The sequence below is a fragment of the Mobula hypostoma genome, chromosome 11 (assembly GCF_963921235.1).
Source record: "Mobula hypostoma chromosome 11, sMobHyp1.1, whole genome shotgun sequence".
Taxonomy (NCBI): Eukaryota; Metazoa; Chordata; class Chondrichthyes; order Myliobatiformes; family Myliobatidae; genus Mobula; species Mobula hypostoma.
In genome coordinates this window covers 1,736,542-1,755,944 of record NC_086107.1, presented here as the reverse complement: position 1 = coordinate 1,755,944, position 19,403 = coordinate 1,736,542, and the positions used below count along the sequence as shown (strand labels likewise).

The window sequence follows — 19,403 nt, the reverse complement described above, 5'->3', positions numbered from 1 at the left end:
GAAAAAAGAATTGGTCCCAATACAGACCCCTGTGGATCACCACTAGTCACTGGCAGCCAACCAGAAAGGGCTCCCTTGATTCCCACTCTTTGCCTCCTGCCAATCATTCACTGCTTTGTCTATGCTAGAATTGTTTGTGTAATACCATGGGTTCATTGCTTCATGTGTGGCACCTTGTCAAAGGCCTCCCGAAAATCCAAGTACACAACATCAACTGATTCTCCTTTGTCTATCTTGCTTGTTATTTCTTGAAAGAATTCCAACAGATTTTTCAGGCAAAGGTTTTCCCTTGAGGAAACCATGCTGACTACAGCCTATCTTATCATGTGCCTCCAAGTACCCTGAGACCTCATCCTTAATAATCGACTCTAACTCCAACTGGACGATGGCTTCCTTTCTTCTGCTTCTCACTCATATTGAAGAGTGGAGTGACATTTCCAGTTATCCAGTCTTCCAGAACCATTCTAGAATATAGTGATTCTTGAAAGATCTTTACTAATGCCCCCATGATCTATTCAGCCATCTCTTTCAAAACTCTGGGATGTACACCATCTGGTTCAGGAGACTTATCTACATTCAGACCTTTCAGTTTCCCAAGAACCTTCTCCCTGGTAATGGTAACTTCACACACTTTATGAGCCCTGACACCTGGAACCATTCAGTTAGTCCACTCATTCCTTATCTCCCATTTCTACCCCTCCAGCATCGTTTTCCAGCAGTCCAATATCCACTCACACCTCTCTTTTACACTTTATGTATCTGAAGAAACTTCTGGTATCTTCTTTAATATTATTGGCTAGCTTACTTTTGTATTCCATCTTTACCTGCTTAATGACTTTCTTAGTTGCCTTCTGTTGGTATTTGAAAGCTTCCTCTAATATCTTTCCTGTAGGTAGGTGACCAAAAAGGCATATAATAATTGGGCCTCAGTAACCAGTTATACAACTAAGCCTCAATACTTATGTTGTTAATTAACTGTCTCCTCTTGTTCTGTTGTAGATGGAGTCCAACAATAACACTGAAGCCAACACTGCGAGCTCCACCAGCAACAGCAGCAGCTCGGAAACCATCACCAGCACTACCAGCGCGGTTCCCAGCAGCTCCAGCAGAACCAGCCCGATGCTGGCCCCCGTCATGGAAATGTGAGTCCGCTCCAGGCCTCCATTCCTGTCCCTCCCTGCTTGCCCTGTGATGAGTGGCTTTTGGAGCTGCTGGGAGAGGGTCAGATCTGTAACTGTCAATGATTTTGATGACAGAACTGATGGCTTTTTTGCAACTTTTACAGATGATACGGAGATAGGTGGAGGGGCAGGCAATCCTGGTCCCATGTTACAGGAAGGCTGTGATTAAGATGGAGAAGGTGCAGGAGTGATTTCTGAGAAAGTTCCCAGGACTGGAGGCCTGGAATTATAAGGAAGGACTGGACACGTTGGGGCTGTTTTTGCTGGAGCGAGGGAGGCTAAGGGGAGACCTTGTAGAGCTTTTTCTAAAGTTTTGAGGGACCTAATAGGGTATTTGGTCACAGTCCTTTCCCCTGAGTAGGGGAGTTGAAAACTAGAAGGCGCAGGTTTAAGGTGAGAGGGGAATGATTTAAGGGGTCCTGAGGGTGGTGGGTATATGGAATGAGCTTGCAGAGGAAGTGGTTAAGGTGAAAACAATTACGATATTTAAAAAACACTTGGACAGGTATATGGATGAGAAATGTTTGGAAGGGTAGAGGGCACATGCAGGGAAATAGGACTCCCTCCCTTTCATTTCCAGTCCTTATGAAGGGTCTCTGCCTGAAATGTTGACTCTTTGTTTATTGCCATAGATGCTGCTTGACCTGCTGTGCTCCCCCAGCATTGTGTGTGTGTTGCTGTGGGTCATTTTGACATCTTGACCGGCATGAGCTGGGCTGAAGGACGTGTTTCCCTGCCGTATAAGTCAATGACTCTATCTGGAACTTAATTCTGTTCCTGGGTAGGATTCTGTTTTCCCAGTAACATTGCCACCTCTGCCACCGTGCTCTCGGCTCTCGGCCCACAGCCCACTCCCCACCTCCACTGTCCTCAGAAGGGTTTGATGATGAATGACAGGATTCCAGAGGCCAGCTCCAGGAATCTCCAGGACACTTGGCAACACTTCTTCCTCCTCTCTGGTGGAGTCTTGTGCCAGGGTCAGGGAACTCCAGAGGTTCTGATGACTGCTGGGGCTGGAGTCACAGATGGACTTTTCCGATGTGCCGGCATTGGAAAGTGTCCTGAGGACATTCACGAGAGTGATTCCAGGAATAAAAGAGTTAACGTATGAGGAGCATTTGATAGTTCTGGGCCAGTACTCGCCAAATGGGTGTATCTCATTGAAATCTATCGAAAGGCCTATATAGAGCAGATGTCGAGTGATTATTTCCTATAGTGAATGAGTCCAGGACCAGAGGGCACAGCCTCAGAATAGAGGGACATCCCTTTGGAACAGAATTGAGGAGGAATTTCTTTAGACAGAGTGTGGTGAATCTGCAGAATTCATCGCTACGGATGGCTGCAGAAGCCAAATCATTGGGTATATTTAAAGCGGAGGATGAAAGGTCCTCGATTAGTCAGGGGATCTAAAGTTATGGGGGAAAAGGCACCAGAATAGGATTTGAAGTGATAATAAATTAGCCTTGGTGGAATGGTAGAACAGACTTGATGGGCCAAATGGCCTAATTTTGCTCCTGTGCCTTATGGTCTTATGGTCCAGACTGGACTGGTAAAGGATAATCGGTCTCCCAATGAGAGAGGGGCACAGAAGGCATTCACAGGAATCTCCCTAGGAGTGGAATTATAAGGGAAGACTGGACAGGCTGGGATGGTTTTATGACATGCCTTATGAGAATAGGTTGAATGAACTCGGCCTTTTCTTCTTGGGGCGACGGAGGATGAGAGGTGACCTGACAGAGGTGTATAAGATGATGAGAGGCATTGATCATGTGGATAGTCAGAGGCTTTTTCCCAGGGCTGAAATGGCTAACACAAGAGGACACAGGTTTAGGGTGCTAGGGAGTAGGTATAGAGGAGATGTCAGGGGTAAATTTTTTTACCCAGAGAGTGGTGAGTGCGTGGAATGAGCTGCCGGCAACGGTGGTGGAGGCAGATATGATAGGGTCTTTTAAGAGACTCCTTGATAGGTAAATGGAAATCAGAAAAATAGAGGGCTATGGGTAACCCTAGGTAATTTCTCAAGTAAGTATATGTTTGGCACAGCTTTGTGGGCCAAAGGGCCTGTTTTTTGCTGTAGGGTTTCTATGTTTCTATGTTTCTTGCATTGAAATCTACAGAGCTCAGATATTAGTCACACCATGCTCAAACATCTGATTCTTGACTTTGTCTGAGGTTTTAACCACATCTATCCGCACAACTTCTCCACTAACTGTTCTGACTCTCTGCTTCCCATCCTCCGGAACTGTAGTTTAACCGTCCCCTCCCCCCGCAGCGTTAGCAAACCTTCCCACTACGATACTGGTCTCCCTCCAGCTACTGCGTTTTGCACCTTGGCCCCAGGGTAACGCCATTTTGTTTGGCTGTATTCGTGTATGGTTGAATTATAATTAAACGTGAGTTTGTTTCCTGTGTGCACTGCAGGAAGCAGAATGACGATAAAGAGGTGGCGCAGACAGCAGCAGGCACCGTGCGTCCACTCAGCCTTGACCTCACCAGCCTGGAGACCAAGGCCAAGATTGAGGAGGAAGCCTTCAACAAAGGGTAAGACTGCCCCAGCCAGCATCTGCTGTGTGTGCTTGCGCAGAGCGTGCGTGAGATAGTAATGCACTGACAGAATGCTGGCGGAACTCAGCATCTATCGAGGGGAATAAACAGTCCGTGTTTCGGGCTGAGACCCTTCATCAGCACTTGAAAGGAAGGGGAAGGAGAAAAGCTGGCAGGTGACAGGTGAGATCAGGTGAGGGGGGAGGTAGGTGGGGGAAGGAGAAAAGCTGGCAGGTGACAGGTGAGACCAGGTGAGGGGGAAGGTGGGTGGATGGGGGAGGGGAAGGAGTACGAGCTGGCAGGTGACAGGTGAGACCAGGTGAGACCAGGTGAGGGAGAAGGTGAATGGGCGGGGGAGGGGAAGGAGTACAAACTGGCAGGTGACAGGTGAGACCAGGTGAGGGGGGAGGTGGGTGGGGGAAGGAGAGAAGCTGGCAGGTGACAGGTGAGACCAGGTGAGGGGGAAGGTGGGTGGATGGGGGAGGGGAAGGAGTACAAACTGGCAGGTGACAGGTGAGACCAGGTGAGGGAGAAGGTGAATGGGTAGGGGAGGGGAAGGAGTACAAACTGGCAGGTGACAGGTGAGACCAGGTGAGGGGGGAGGTAGGTGGGGGAAGGAGAAAAGCTGGCAGGTGACATGTGAGACCAGGTGAGGGGGAAGGTGGGTGGATGGGGGAGGGGAAGGAGTACAAACTGGCAGGTGACAGGTGAGACCAGGTGAGGGAGAAGGTGAATGGGCGGGGGAGGGGAAGGAGTACAAACTGGCAGGTGACAGGTGAGACCAGGTGAGGGGGGAGGTGGGTGGGGGAAGGAGAAAAGCTGGCAGGTGACAGGTGAGACCAGGTGAGGGGGGAGGTGGGTGGGGGAAGGAGAAAAGCTGGCAGGTGACAGGTGAGACCAGTTGAGGGGGAAAGTGGGTGGATGGGGGAGGGGAAGGAGTACGAGCTGACAGGTGGCAGGTGAGACCAGGTGAGGGGGAAGGTGGGTGGATGGGGGAGGGGAAGGAGTACAAGCTGGCAGGTGACAGGTGAGACCAGGTGAGGGGGAAGGTAGGTGGGTGGGTGGGGAAGGGGAATGAAGTAAGAAGCTGGGAGGTGATGTGGAAGAGGTAAAGGGCTGGAGAAGGAATCTGGTAGGACAGGAGAGTGGACCATCAGAGAAAGGGAAGGAGGACAGGCACCAAAGGGAGATGATGGGCAGGTGAGGAAAAGAGAAGAGGTGGGAGGAGAGCCATAATGGGGGATGGAAAAAGAGATGGGGGGGGGGAATTACTGGAAGTTTGAAAAATTGATGTTAATAAAAATCAGGGTGGATGGTTGAAAATTCAGAAATCAGAGGTGCAAAGGGACTTGGGAGTCCTCATGCAGGATTTCCTAAAGGTTAACTTGAAGGTTGAGTCTGTGGGGAGGAAGGCAAATGTGATGTTTGCATTCATTTCAAGAGGACTAGAATATAACAGCAAGGATGTGATGCTGAGGCTTTATAACACATTGGTCAGACCACACTTGGAGTATTGTGAGCAGTTTTGAGCCCCATATCTAAGAAAGGATGTGCTGGCATTGGAGAGGGTCCAGAGAAGGTTCACGAGAATGATCCCAGGAACGAAAGGGTTAATGTATGAGGAGTGATTGATGTCTCTGGGTCTCTAGCAAATACTGAAAAGGTCTCGACTGAGTGACTGTGAAGAGAATGCTTCCTGTGGCGCGGGAGTCTCACACCAGAGGGCACAGTCTCGGATTAGAGGGATGTCCATTTAGAACAGAGGTGAGAAGGTATTTCTACAGCCAGAGGGTAGTGAATCTGTGGAATTCATTGCCATTAATAGCTGTAGAGACCAAGTCATTGGGTATATTTAAAACAGAGGTTTAAAGTATTCTTGGTTAGTCAGGTTGTTAAAGGTTACGGGGGGGAAAGGCAGGAGAATGGCAGTGACAGAGATAATAAATCAGCCATGAAAGAAAGGTGGAGCAGATGCAATGGGTCAAGTGACCTAATTCTGCTCCTAATTCTATGGTCTGATGCCTTATAATAAAAAAACAATAAATATTAGTACAAACACATGAAACTCTGCAGACGCTGGAAATCCAGAGCAACACACATAGACTCCTGGAGGAACTCAGCAGCTCAGTCAGCATCTATGGAAAAGAGTAAATAGTTGACGTATCGGGCCAAAACCCTTCATCAGGACATAGGACAGCTTATACTCATAGATTGATTGTATGTCCATAAAGTGACACTGGACTGGACAACAGGTGACTGACAGGAACTAATAAAGCAGTGGGTGGAGGTGTTGATCAGTCTTACTACAATTGGCCACTCTTCTTACGGTTATTGTGGCTTTGAGCCCTGACGTTCCCCTCCTGACCACTGAGCCAGTGTGAAGCTCCTTGCAACGATTCTGGTCCTAGCCCAGACGGGGTCAGCCCAGCAGAATAGCGGTTAGCTTAATCGTTTTACAGTGCCTGCAATCACCGATTGGGGTTCAAATCCTGCCACCATCTGCAGGGAGAACGTTGAGCTCGTACGTTCTCCCCATGAGCACGTGGCTTTCCTCCTACATTCCAACTATGTACGTGACCTGTGGCCCTTCTATGTTGGCATCAGATTGTGTGGTGAACGCAAACGACACATTTCACCGTATGTTTCAACGTGCGTGTGACAAATGAAGATAATCTAATCATGTTATTGCTTGTGTTCTACAGAACATGGTGGACACACTATGTTGGTAACAGGTTGTTTGGGGACACTTGTGGGCTGCCCCCAGCACAACCTCGGACTGCGTTGGCCATTGACAGAAACAACACATTTCACTGTACTAGATGCTCCGATGTTTCGATGTGATAAATAAACCCAATGACGCTAATCCGGCATGGTGTCAGTAACTCTCCGGTGAAGCACAGAGGGTGTCCATAAGACCATAAGAAATAAGAGGAGAATTAGGCCACTTGGCCCATCAAGTCTGCTCCGCCATTTCATCATGGCTGATCCATTTTCCCAGCCTTCTCCCCGTATCCTTCATGCCCTGACTGAGATCATAAGATGTTGTAAAAATGTGATAGTTATTGTTTTAAAAAGCAGGATCTTTTGGTGACCAAACATTATAATTCTATTTCCCATTCCTATTCCACCTTAATGGCCTTCTACTACCACAAGGAGTCCACTCTCAGGATGGAGGAGCAGCACCTCATATTCTGTCTTAGTAGCTTCCAACCTGAACGCATGAACGTCGATTTCTGAAACTTCCATTAATTTCTCCCACTTCCCCTTCCCCCTTCTGCAATTCCCCACTCTGGCCCCCTTCTTACCTCCTCTCTCCTCCTGCCTATCACTTGCTGCTTCCCTGTCACTCATGGTACACTCTCCTCTCCTGTCAGAATCCTTCTTCAGCACTTCTGCCTTTCCACCTGTCACCTCCCAGCTTCTCACTTCATCCCCCTTCCCCACCCAGCTGGTCTCACCCATCACCTTGTAATGTCCCCCCCCCCCCACCACCCAACTTCATATTCTGGCCTCTTCCCCTTTTCCTTCCAGTCCTGATGAAGGGTCTCAGCCCGAAACATCGACTGTTTATTCATCTCCATAGATGCTGCCTGGCCTGCTGAGTTTCTCCAGCATTGTGTGTGTTGCTCTGGATTTCCAGCATCTGCAGAATCTCTGGTGTTTATAGTTCTCGGTTCTCGGTCATTGGACGTTGTTGGTGAGGGTTTGGTGCCTCTTTAGTAAGACCATACGAGATAGGAGCAGAGGCCATTCAACCCATTGAGACTGTAATACAGAATCAGAGAGGAGCGAATGAGACTCCTTACTGCTCTATGTACAGTAGCTAGCCCCAATTCCCCACCATCTCCCCATCACCCCTCAGGTACCTCCCCCACCCCCCTTCATTGGATCATCACATCTGACACTGCATTTCTCCCAGCACCAGGACTTTACCCACCCATCCAGTAAAAGGATCTTTTGCCTCTCATTTGGATCTTTAGCCAATCACCTTCACTCTACAAAGGCTAGGTCTTGACCCCTCCACCAATGGGAGCAGTGTTCATTGTGGCTTGGTATGGCAACTGCTCAGCACGTATCCACAAGAAACCATAGGGTTGTGGACACAGCTCACCTCATCACGGAAACCAGCCTCCCCTCCATATCATTGTGGGCTTGCTATGTTAGTTCTGGAATGTGAGCAACCCTAGTGTACTGGCCTAGCACAACGGTTGTGTTGGCTGTTGATGTGAACAACGCATTTCACTGTATGTTTTGATGTACATTGATAAATAAATGGATCTCCCTGGACTCTGTCTACACGTCTCACTGCCTCGGTGAAGCAGCCAACATAATCAAAGACCCCACCCATCCCAGACGTTCTCTCTCCTCCCCACCTCCATCGGGCAGCAGATACAAAAACCTGAAAGCAAGTCCCACCAGGCTCAAGGACAGCTTCTAGTCCACTGTTCTAAGACTATCGCTAGTATGATAAAATGGACTCTTGATCTCACAACCTACCTGATCACGACTTCAGCACCTATTTGTCTGCCTGCACTGCACTCTCTCTGTAATTGTACACTTTATTCTGCATTCTGTATTGTTTTCCCTTGTTCTACCTCAATGCACTGTGTAATGGTCTGATCTGCATGAAGAGTGTGCAAGGCAAGCTTTTCAGTGTGTCTCCATATACATAACAAACCAGTTCACCTTCTCCTTAAGTCCGTCACCCATACTGGGGCAGAGACCACAGACAGCAGCTTGCCAAAGTCGTCTATACAGGGCTAGTCTTCAGGCTTTCCCTGGTGTAGTCATCTTGGTGCATCATTCCTCTCCCAGGGAGGAAGATTTTGGAGCTCTTGTTGGTGTTTCTGTAGCTCTGGGTATTAATAGGATGAGTTGCAAGCCCCATTCCCAGCCCTGCTCTTTAAACAGTCGGGCTTGGGGAGTTCATACCCAACCCTCCTCCTTTCACGGCCGGGTTTGGGACTGTCCATGGGGAGTTCATACCCAACCCTCCTCCTTTCACAGCCGGGTTTGGGACTGTCCATGGGGAGTTCATACCCAACCCTCCTCCTTTCACAGCCGGGTTTGGGACTGTCCATGGGGAGTTCATACCCGTTCCTCCTCCTTTCACAGCCGGGTTTGGGACTGTCCTTGGGGAGTTCATACCCAACTCTCCTCCTTTCACAGCCGGGTTTGGGACTGTCCATGGGGTGTTCATACCCAACCCTCCTCCTTTCACAGCCGGGTTTGGGACTGTCCATGGGGAGTTCATACCCGTTCCTCCTCCTTTCACAGCCAGGTTTGGGACTGTCCACGGGGAGTTCATACCCGTTCCTCCTCCTTTCACAGCCGGGTTTGGGACTGTCCACGGGGAGTTCATACCCGTTCCTCCTCCTTTCACAGCCGGGTTTGGGACTGTCCATGGGGAGTTCATACCCAACCCTCCTCCTTTCACAGCCGGGTTTGGGACTGTCCACGGGGAGTTCATACCCGTTCCTCCTCCTTTCACAGCCGGGTTTGGGACTGTCCACGGGGAGTTCATACCCAACCCTCCTCCTTTCACAGCCGGGTTTGGGACTGTCCATGGGGAGTTCATACCCGTTCCTCCTCCTTTCACAGCTGGGTTTGGGACTGTCCTTGGGGAGTTCATACCCAACTCTCCTCCTTTCACAGCCGGGTTTGGGACTGTCCATGGGGTGTTCATACCCAACCCTCCTCCTTTCACAGCCGGGTTTGGGACTGTCCACGGGGAGTTCATACCCAACCCTCCTCCTTTCACAGCCGGGTTTGGGACTGTCCACGGGGAGTTCATACCCGTTCCTCCTCCTTTCACAGCCGGGTTTGGGACTGTCCATGGGGAGTTCATACCCAACCCTCCTCCTTTCACAGCCGGGTTTGGGACTGTCCATGGGGAGTTCATACCCGTTCCTCCTCCTTTCACAGCCGGGTTTGGGACTGTCCATGGGGAGTTCATACCCGTTCCTCCTCCTTTCACAGCCGGGTTTGGGACTGTCCATGGGGAGTTCATACCCGTTCCTCCTCCTTTCACAGCTGGGTTTGGGACTGTCCTTGGGGAGTTCATACCCAACCCTTTTACTTTCAGAGTCGGGTTTGGGACTGTTCATGGGGAGTTCATACCCGTTCCTCCTCCTTTCACAGCCAGGTTTGGGACTGTCCACGGGGAGTTCATACCCAACCCTCCTCCTTTCACAGCCGGGTTTGGGACTGTCCATGGGGAGTTCATACCCAACCCTCCTCCTTTCACAGCCGGGTTTGGGACTGTCCATGGGGAGTTCATACCCAACTCTGCTTTTATGGCCTGGATTTGGGACTGTCCATGGTGGAATTAGTCATACATCTGTGATGGATGAAATGCAGCACAACAACCCGTTGGCTAACACTCTTCCTAAAACGTTTCTGTCTCCCAGTTACCAGGAAGGTTTGAAAGCCCAACTCAGCCAGGATCAGAAGGAGCTTCGGCACGAAACTGGGAAAGCGGAAGGAGCCAGCGAGGGACCACCGGCAGATACCAGCCTCACAGAGGGAAAGAAGGCCAGGTGGGTGCTCACCCTCTGAGGGTGGGAGTTACTTCACCAGCCGTGGGACTGTCCCACACCACAGTTCTGTCGAGAGACCGGTCAATTGAAGAAAATAAATAGAATTATTAGAGGGAAGGAGAAGAATTCACTGTAAACAAAAAAACTAATAATAATAAATAAATAAGCAGTAACTATTGAGAACATGAGATGAAGAGTCCATAGGTTGTGGGAACAGTTTAGTGTTGGGGTGAGTGAAGTTGAGTGATGTGATCATCTCTGGTTCAAGAGCCTGATGGTTGAGGGGTAATAATTGTTCCTGAACCTGGTGGTGCAAGTCCTCTTCGTAATCTCGTAATTTTAAACACTTAATGAGAATCGTCCATTATTCTCCTATGATCCAGGAAATAACGACCTAGCCTGGCCAACATCTGGCAACATTCTCGTAAACCTTCTCTGTGTCCTTTCCAGTTTCGACCACAGAGGAGGACCACACGACCTAGGCCGTTCAACCAGTTGAGTCTGCTCCCCTATTCCATCATGGCTGATTTATTATCCGCTCTCAGTGCAGTTCTCCTGCCATCTCTCTGCACCCTTGGCATCCTGACTAATCAAGAGCCGATCAACCTCTGTATTAGATATACTGAAAGACTTTACCTCCACAGCTGTCTATGGCAATGACTTCCACAGATTCACCGCTCTCTGTCTAAAGAAACTCCTTCTCAACTCTGTTTTTAGTGGACGTCCCTCTATTCTGAGGCTGTGCCCCAGGTCTGAATATATCTGTTTAACCATGTACTGTAACAAGGCTTCTTTCAACATTATACGTCAACGATTTGGATGATGGAATTGTGGCTTTGTGGCCAAGCTTGCAGAAGATACAATGATTGTGGAGGGGCAGGTAGTGTTGAGGAAACAGGGACTTAGACAGATTGGGAGAATGGGCAAAGAAGTGGCAGATGGAACACAGTATTGGGAATTGTATGGTCATGCACTTTGGTAGAATGGGGAGAAAATTCAAAATCTGAGGCACAAAGGGACCTGGGAGTCCTTGTGCGGTATTCCCTAAAGGTTAACTTGCAGGTTGAGTCAGTGGTGAGGAAGGCAAATGCAATGCTGGAATTCATTTCAAGAGGTGTAGAATATAAAAGTAAGGGTGTGATGCTGAGGCAGCACTTGGATATTGTGAGCAGCTTTGGACTCCTTATCTGAGAAAAGATGTACAGGCATTGCAGAGGGCTCAGAGGAGGGTCATGAAAATGATTCCAGAAGTGAAAGGGGTAACATTTGAGGAGCTCTGGGCCTGTATTCTCTGGAGTTTAGAAGAATGATTTTGAAATCTATCCAATATTGAAAGGCCTCGATGAAGTGGATGTTTCCTATAAGTTCAAGTTCAAGGTCAATTATCATTCAACATACATGAATACCCATGAATACAGCCAAACGAAACCGTGTTACTCTGGGGCCAAGGGGCAAAACACACAACACATGGCACATTTAAGGCAGCAGTTAAATACAGCCACACAAAAAAAAAATAGTTGAGGAGTCTAGGATCAGAGGGCACAGCCTGAGAATAGAGGGGCATCTTTTTAGAACAGAAATGAGGAAGAATTTCTTTAGCCAGAGAGAGGTGAATCTGTTGACTTCATTGGCTGTGGAGGCCAAGTTATTGAAATATTTAAAGCAGAGGTTGATGGGTTCCTGGTTAGTCAGGATGTCAAACGTTATGAAAAGTAGGCATGAGAGTGGTGTAGAAAGGGAAAATAAATTAGCCATAATCAAATGGCCTTATTCTGCTCCAAAACTGTTCACAGTACTCCAAACGCGGCCTCATCAACGGCATGTATCCTACAGAACATAAAGAGTTATCAGGTGGTAGAGGACAGGCAGGGATGATAATTGAACAAATAGAATGTCTCACATTGATAAGATAAACAGGGGAAGAGGTTGGCTGGTGGTTATCTGAAGTGAGTACTGGAGTTTTGTGGGCAGTTTGGGGCCCGTTATCTAAGAAAAGATGTGCTGACGTTGAAGAAGATCCAGAGGAGATTCACATGAATGATTCTGGGAAAGAAAGGGATAACGTATGAGAAGTGCCTGTACTCACTGGAGTTTAGAAGTATGGGGGGGGGGAGCGGAGGGGGGGACGCGGAATCTAACCAAAGTCAAGTCAAGTCAAGTCAAATTTATTTATATAGAACATTTAAAAACAACCCAGGTTGACCAAAGTGCTGTACAGATCAGAGCAATCACAAATATAAGAAACACAGACATAACCAACAAGGCAAACAGCTTATAGGCACCAAAGAAACAGCACAAGGGCCTAGGCACAAGCCAAAAATCAGCCACATCAGGAGGATTCAAACACTAGTGAATAAAAGTAAGATTTGAGCCTGAATTTAAAAGAGTCAATGGAGGGGACAGATCTGATAGGGAGGGGAATGCTGTTCCACAGTCTAGGGGCTGCAACAGCAAAGGCACGGTCACCCCTGAGCTTAAGTTTAGATCATGGGACAGCCAGGAGCCCCAAGTCAGCCGATCTGAGGGACCTGGAAGTAGAATAAGGGGTTAGAAGGTCTGTGATATAGGAGGGAGCCAGCCCATTTAGGGCTTTATAAACAAACAGGGAGAATCTTAACATCAATTCTGAACCGTACCGGCAGCCAGTGGAGGGAGGCCAGGATAGGAGTAATATGGTCCCTCTTCCGGGCACCTGTCAGGAGCCTGGCTGCGGCATTCTGGACCAGTTACAGGCGGTCAGGGACGACTGACTAATTCCAGTATACAGGGAGTTGGAGTAGTCCAAGCGGGAGGATATAAGGGCGTGGATGACTTTCTCAAGATCTTTGAAAGAGAGAAACTGCTTGATTTTGGCAATACATAGTATAAAGCTGGAAAAAAACTGGCTTTTACTACTGCATTAACTTGCTTGTCAAACTTAAAGGTGGAATCAAATATCACACCAAGGGACTTAACATGGGGTTTGACAAGGGTGGACAGGTTGCCAAGACTGTTGGTAATCACTTTGATGGAGTCGGGGGGCAAAATAGGACAACTTCAGACTTGCCTTCATTCAGCTGTAGGAAGTTTTGTGCCATCCAACACTTTATATCCTCAAGGCAGTCCATGAGGCTGACTAGATTTAACTGGTCATTTGGTTTTAGGGGGAGATAAAGCTGTGTGTCATCAGCATAACTGTGGAAAGAAATGTTGTGTTTTTGAATGATTTGGCTGAGGGAAGCATGTATACAGAGAAAAGAATGGGACCTAGGATGGAACCTTCTGGGACCCCACAGGAGAGACTAGCTGGGGGAGAAGAAGATTTGCCTATCTTAACGGAGAAGCTTCTATTTTTGAGGTAGGATGTGAACCAGTTCAAGGCAGTGCTATCAACACCAACCCCGTATTGGAGACAGTCTACTAAAATGGCGTGATCCACGGTATCGAACGCTGCGCTGAGGTCAAGAAGAATTAGAATAGCAGAGTCACCCGAGTTAATAGAGGGGAGCAGGTCATTGTACACTTTCAGTAGGGCAGACTCTGTGCTATGATAAGCCTTAAAACCTGACTGAAATCTTCCCAAGATGTTGTTTTGGTGTAAGCAGGGCAGCAATTGACTGAGAATAACCTTTTCGAGAACCTTTGACAGGGATGGAAGTTTAGAAATAGGTCTGTAGTTACTAGGTACGGTAGGGTCTAAGTTGGGTTTCTTCAGGAGGGGCTGGACCACGGCGCGCTTGATGCAGGTTGGAACGGTCCCAGTGGCCGGGGAGCCGTTGATAATAGGGAGGATGCTGGGACCGGCTATGTCAAAGACATCCTTCAGGAGGGCAGTGGGGACAATGTCAAGGGGACAGGTTGCAGGTTTCATGGTGGAAACAATCTTTGTAGGGAAGGGAAGCGTAATGGGTTGGAAACAGTCCAGTTTAGATGAACAAACCAGTGAGACAGCTAGGTCACTGGTGGGGTGGGGAATGTTCATTCTAATGTCCTCAACTTTGCTAATGAAGAATTTTAAAAATTCTTCACACTTAGCAGGGGACACATCTAAGCTGATACTAGGGGCGGGACAAATGACAGAACTTATGGTACTGAATAAGACCTTGGGATTATGAGAGTTGTTAGAAATTAGGTCAGAAAAGTATTACTAAAACTAAAACCTGGCGAATATTGAAAGGCCTTGATAAGTGGATGCAGAGAGGATGTTGGATGTTTCCTTTCGTGGGGGAGTCTAGGACCAGAGGGCACAGCCTCAAAATAGAGGGACGTCTCTTTAGAACAGAGATGAGGAGGAATTTCTTAACCAGATGGTGGTGAATCTGTGGAATTAATTGCCACAGACGGTTGTCGAGACCAAGTCATTTTGATATAGTTAGGGCAGAGATTGATAGGTTCTTGATTAGTAAGGGTGTCAAAGGTTACGGGGAGAAGGCAGGAGAATGGGGTTGAGAGGGATATTAAATCAGCCATGATGGAATGGCGGGACAGACTCAATAGCAAATGACCTGATTCAAATGGGATGAAACGGTAGAAATTGGAGGATTGCCGCATGCCAGGCCGAGACTCAGCAGGGCACAGGAGGCACGAGGTTGAGGTTTGCTGGCTGTGGAGGAAGAGACACCAGAACACCAATCACATCCCACATCCTGCTGAGGAGCAGCGTCACCGTCCCCAGTCACACACCGGGCCATCGAGCCCTGCTCCACCCGAACCGCACCCCTCAGATTTCTCCAGAGATGTCGAGGTGTGGGTGGTGTCTGGGTCCTTCAGACACACCCTGACCCTGCTGCTAGGCGAGGAGGCAGGGGTAGGGAGCAGTGCTGAGAGAGGGAATAGGGGACTGATTAAAGAGGGTGGAGTGGGGAATGTGATCAGAGGGACGTGATGTGTTAGGAGGGGAAAATTGGAGGGGGTTGATAGGAGAGGTGATGAGGTTGATTGGGATGCAATTAATAAAATTATCTTTCTTTATTTTCTTCCCTGCATCTGATTTTCTCCATACTCCCCTGTTCCTGTGTTTCTCCTGCCTGTTCTCACTCTGATTTTCATTTATCTCCCCTCTTTCCATCTCCCCATCTGACCATTTGTTTCTGCCCTGACTCTCTCCCTCTTTTCCTCACCCTCTCTCCCTTCCTATCCCCCTCCTTCTCCACTCTCTCTCTGTCTTTCCCCCTATTCCAATATCTCCCTCTCTCTCCACTCCGTTGCTTCCCTCGCCTCATCTGCCTCTCTCCCTCTGACCCTCTTGTCTATCCCTCCTTTGACCTCTCTCTCTCTGTATGTCCAAACCTCGGCCTCTCCTCTCTGTGCATCCATTCCTCTGCCTCCACTGTCTACCCTCCCTTCTGCCCCTCCCTCTACATCTCCATCCCTGTACGTCCACCCCTCTGTCCCCGTCCACCCCTCCTTCACTCTCTCCCTCTGTACGTCCGTACCCCTGCCTCCCCATCCACCCCCCCTTCCCTCTGTACGTCCGTACTCCTGCCTCCCCGTCTCTCCCGTCCACCCCTCCCTCTGCCTCTCGTTCCCTTTCCCACAGTAAGTTGGAAGAGGTTACGGAGCTGATCGTCCGGCTGTGCCCGAAGCCAGCCAGGCACCGCAGCGTGATCTGGGTCGTGGCCACCTTTGTCCTCCTCCTGGCCGTTCTCAGCAGCATCTTCGCCTCTCTGCGCAGTCCATGTGACCAGGCCACGGGCTCGCCCAGCACGAAGGGCTCCTGCCTCTCCTCCGGGCACAGTTCCACCTGGCCTTTCTGGAGGCTGTGGCACAGGAACCGGGCGCAGGCATGAGGGAGGGGCAGGGCCCACAGCGGAGGCTGTTTGCCGGATAATACTGTGGCAGAGTGGGTGTCGAGCGGTGTGAAATTGGGCGTGTGGAGGGGATTGCTGGCCAAGACTGTGAACCTCGTGCCGGCTGCAGTGGCAACGTAGAGCACCAAGGGACTTTGAACTCTGAGACAAGACACAGACATCGGAGCAGAATGAGGCCACTCAGCACATCGAGACTTTCCCTCCATTCCATCATGGATGATTCATTATCCCTCTCAACCTTGGTCTCATGCCCTCCCCCTGTAACCTTTGATGCCCCGACTAACCAAGAACCAGTTAACCTCCACTTTAAATATACCCAACAACTCAGCATCCAAAGCAGTCCATGGCAATGATTTCCACAGATTCACCACCCTCTGGCTAAAGAAATTCCTCCTCATCTCTTTTCTAAATGTATGTCCCTCTATTCTGAGGCTGTGCCCTCTGGTACAAGACTCCCCACTATAGGAACATCCTCTCCATATCCAGTCTATCTGGGCCTTTCAACATTCAATAGCTTTCAATGAGATCCCTTTCATTCTTCAATTCCGGCATCCTCCTTAAGCAAGCTTGTACATTCCCCCAGGTGACCACTGACTTTCCTCCCCGTGACCGTGTGTGTTTATACCCCGTGACCGTGTGTGTTTCCTCCCCGTGACCGCGTGTGTTTCCTCCCGTGACTGTGTGTGTTTCCTCCCCGTGACCGCGTGTGTTTCCTCCCCATGACCGCGTGTGTTTCCAACCCCGTGACCGTGTGTGTTCACTCCCCGTGACCGTCTGTGTTCCCCCCCCCGTGACCATGTATGTTTCCTGCCCGTAAACGTGTATGTTTCCCTCCCGTGACACTGTGTGTTTCCTCCCCGTGACCGCGTGTGTTTCCTCCCGTGACCGCGTGTGTTTCCTGCCCGTAACTGTGTATGTTACCTCCCCGTGACCATGTGTGTTTATACACCGTGACCCTGTGTGTTTCCTCCCCGTGACCGTGTGTGTTTATACACCGTGACCCTGTGTGTTTCCTCCCCGTGACCGTGTGTGTTTCCTCCCCGTGACCCTGTGTGTTTCCTCCCCGTGAGCCTGTGTGTTTCCTCCCCGTGACCGTGTGTGTTTCCACCCCGTGACCGTGTGTGTTTCCTCCCCGTGACCGCGTGTGTTCCCTCCCCGTGACCGTGTGTGTTTCCACCCCATGACTGGGTGTGTTCCCTCCCCGTGACCGTGTGTGTTTCCTCCCCGTGACCGTGTGTGTTTCCTCCCCGTGACCTTGTGTGTTTCCTCCCCGTGACCGTGTGTGTTTATACCTCGTGACCGTGTGTGTTTATACCCCATGACCGTGTGTGTTTCTTCCCCGTGACCGTGTGTGTTTATACACTGTGACCGTGTGTGTTTCCTCCCCATGACCGTGTGTGTTTATACCCCGTGACCGTGTGTGTTTCCTCCCCGTGACCGTGTGTGTTTATACCCCGTGACCGTGTGTGTTTCCTCCCCGTGACCGCGTGTGTTCCCTCCCCGTGACCGTGTGTGTTTCCACCCCGTGACCGGGTGTGTTTCCTCCCCGTGACCGTGTGTTTCCTCCCCGTGACCCTGTGTGTTTCCTCCCCGTGACCGTGTGTGTTTCCTCCCCGTGTGACGGTGTGTGTTTCCTCCCCGTGACCGTGTGTGTTTACACCCCGTGACCGTGTGTGTTTCCTCCCCGTGACCGTGTGTGTTTATACCCCGTGACCGTGTGTGTTTCCTCCCTGTGACTGCGTGTGTTCCCTCCACGTGACCCTGTGTGTTTCCTCCCCGTGACGGTGTGTGTTCCCTCCCCGTGACCGTGTGTGTTTCCTCCCTGTGACCGCGTGTGTTTCCTCCCCGTGACCTTGTGTGTTTCCTCCCCGTGACCGTGTGTGTTTCCACCCCGTGACCGTGTGTGTTTCCTCCCCGTGACCGTGTGTGTTCCCTCCCTGTGACCGTGTGTGTTTCCACCCCGTGACCCTGTGTGTTTCCTCCCCGTGACAGTGTGTGTTTCCTCCCCGTGACCGTGTGTGTTTCCACCCCATGACTGGGTGTGTTCCCTCCCCGTGACCTTGTGTGTTTCCTCCCCGTGACAGTGTGTGTTTCCTCCCCGTGACCATGTGTGTTTCCACCCCGTGACCGGGTGTGTTCCCTCCCTGTGACCTTGTGTGTTTCCTCCCCGTGACCGTGTGTGTTTATACCTCGTGACCGTGTGTGTTTATACCCCGTGACCGTGTGTGTTTCTTCCCCGTGACCGTGTGTGTTTATACCCCGTGACCGTGTGTGTTTCCTCCCCGTGACCGTGTGTGTTTATACCCTGTGACCGTGTGTGTTTCCTCCCCGTGACCTTGTGTGTTTCCTCCCCGTGACCGTGTGTGTTTATACCCCGTGACCGTGTGTGTTTCCTCCCCGTGACCGCGTGTGTTCCCTCCCCGTGACCGTGTGTGTTCCCTCCCCGTGACCGTGTGTGTTTCCACCCCGTGACCGGGTGTGTTTCCTCCCCGTGACCGTGTGTGTTTCCTCCCCGTGACCCTGTGTGTTTCCTCCCCGTGACCCTGTGTGTTTCCTCCCCATGACCGTGTGTGTTTCCTCCCCGTGTGACGGTGTGTGTTCCCTCCCCATGACCGTGTGTGTTTACACCCCGTGACCGTGTGTGTTTCCTCCCCGTGACCGTGTGTGTTTATACCCCGTGACCGTGTGTGTTTCCTCCCTGTGACCGCGTGTGTTCCCTCCACGTGACTCTGTGTGTTTCCTCCCCGTGACGGTGTGTGTTCCCTCCCCGTGACCGTGTGTGTTTCCTCCCCGTGACCGTGTGTGTTTCCTCCCCGTGACCGGGTGTGTTCCCTCCCCGTGACCGTGTGTGTTTCCTCCCTGTGACCGCGTGTGTTCCCTCCACGTGACCCTGTGTGTTTCCTCCCCGTGACGGTGTGTGTTCCCTCCCCGTGACCGGGTGTGTTCCCTCCCCGTGACCGTGTGTGTTTGCTCCCTGTGACGGTGTGTGTTTCCCCCCCCCGTGACCGTGTGAGTTTCTGCTCCATGACGGTGTGTGTTTCCTCCCCGTGACCGTGTGTGTTTGCTCCCCGTGACGGTGTGTGTTTCCTCCCCGTGTCCGCGTGTGTTTCCTCCCCATGACCGTGTGTGTTTGCTCCCCGTGACCGTGTGTGTTTCCTCTCCGTGACCGTGTGTGTTTCCTCCCAGTGACCATGTGTGTTTGTTCCCCGTGACCGTGTGTGTTTCCTCCCCATGACCGTGTGTGTTTGCTCCCCATGACCGTGTGTGTTTGCTCCCCGTGACGGTGTGTGTTTCCTCTCCGTGACCGTGTGTGTTCCCCCCCCCGTGACCCTGTGTGTTTCCTCCCCGTG

At 50.4% G+C, this 19,403-nt stretch overlaps 1 protein-coding gene across 4 annotated transcripts in view; it reads left to right on the top strand.

Moving 5' to 3' along the window:
* Positions 1-19,303, top strand: part of mrvi1 (murine retrovirus integration site 1 homolog) — a 207,697-nt gene extending 188,394 nt beyond the window's left edge. For 3 of the 4 annotated variants that reach the window (XM_063061569.1, XM_063061567.1, XM_063061565.1), the window contains 4 exons: positions 1,000-1,142; positions 3,603-3,722; positions 10,136-10,264; positions 15,783-19,303. In XM_063061569.1, coding sequence (XP_062917639.1) covers positions 1,000-1,142; positions 3,603-3,722; positions 10,136-10,264; positions 15,783-16,032 — 642 coding nt within the window. In that variant the 3' untranslated portion in view covers positions 16,033-19,303. The remainder of the gene's footprint in view (positions 1-999; positions 1,143-3,602; positions 3,723-10,135; positions 10,265-15,782) is intronic. The other variant, XM_063061568.1, reaches the window with a different exon arrangement.
* Positions 19,304-19,403: the final 100 nt, after the last annotated feature.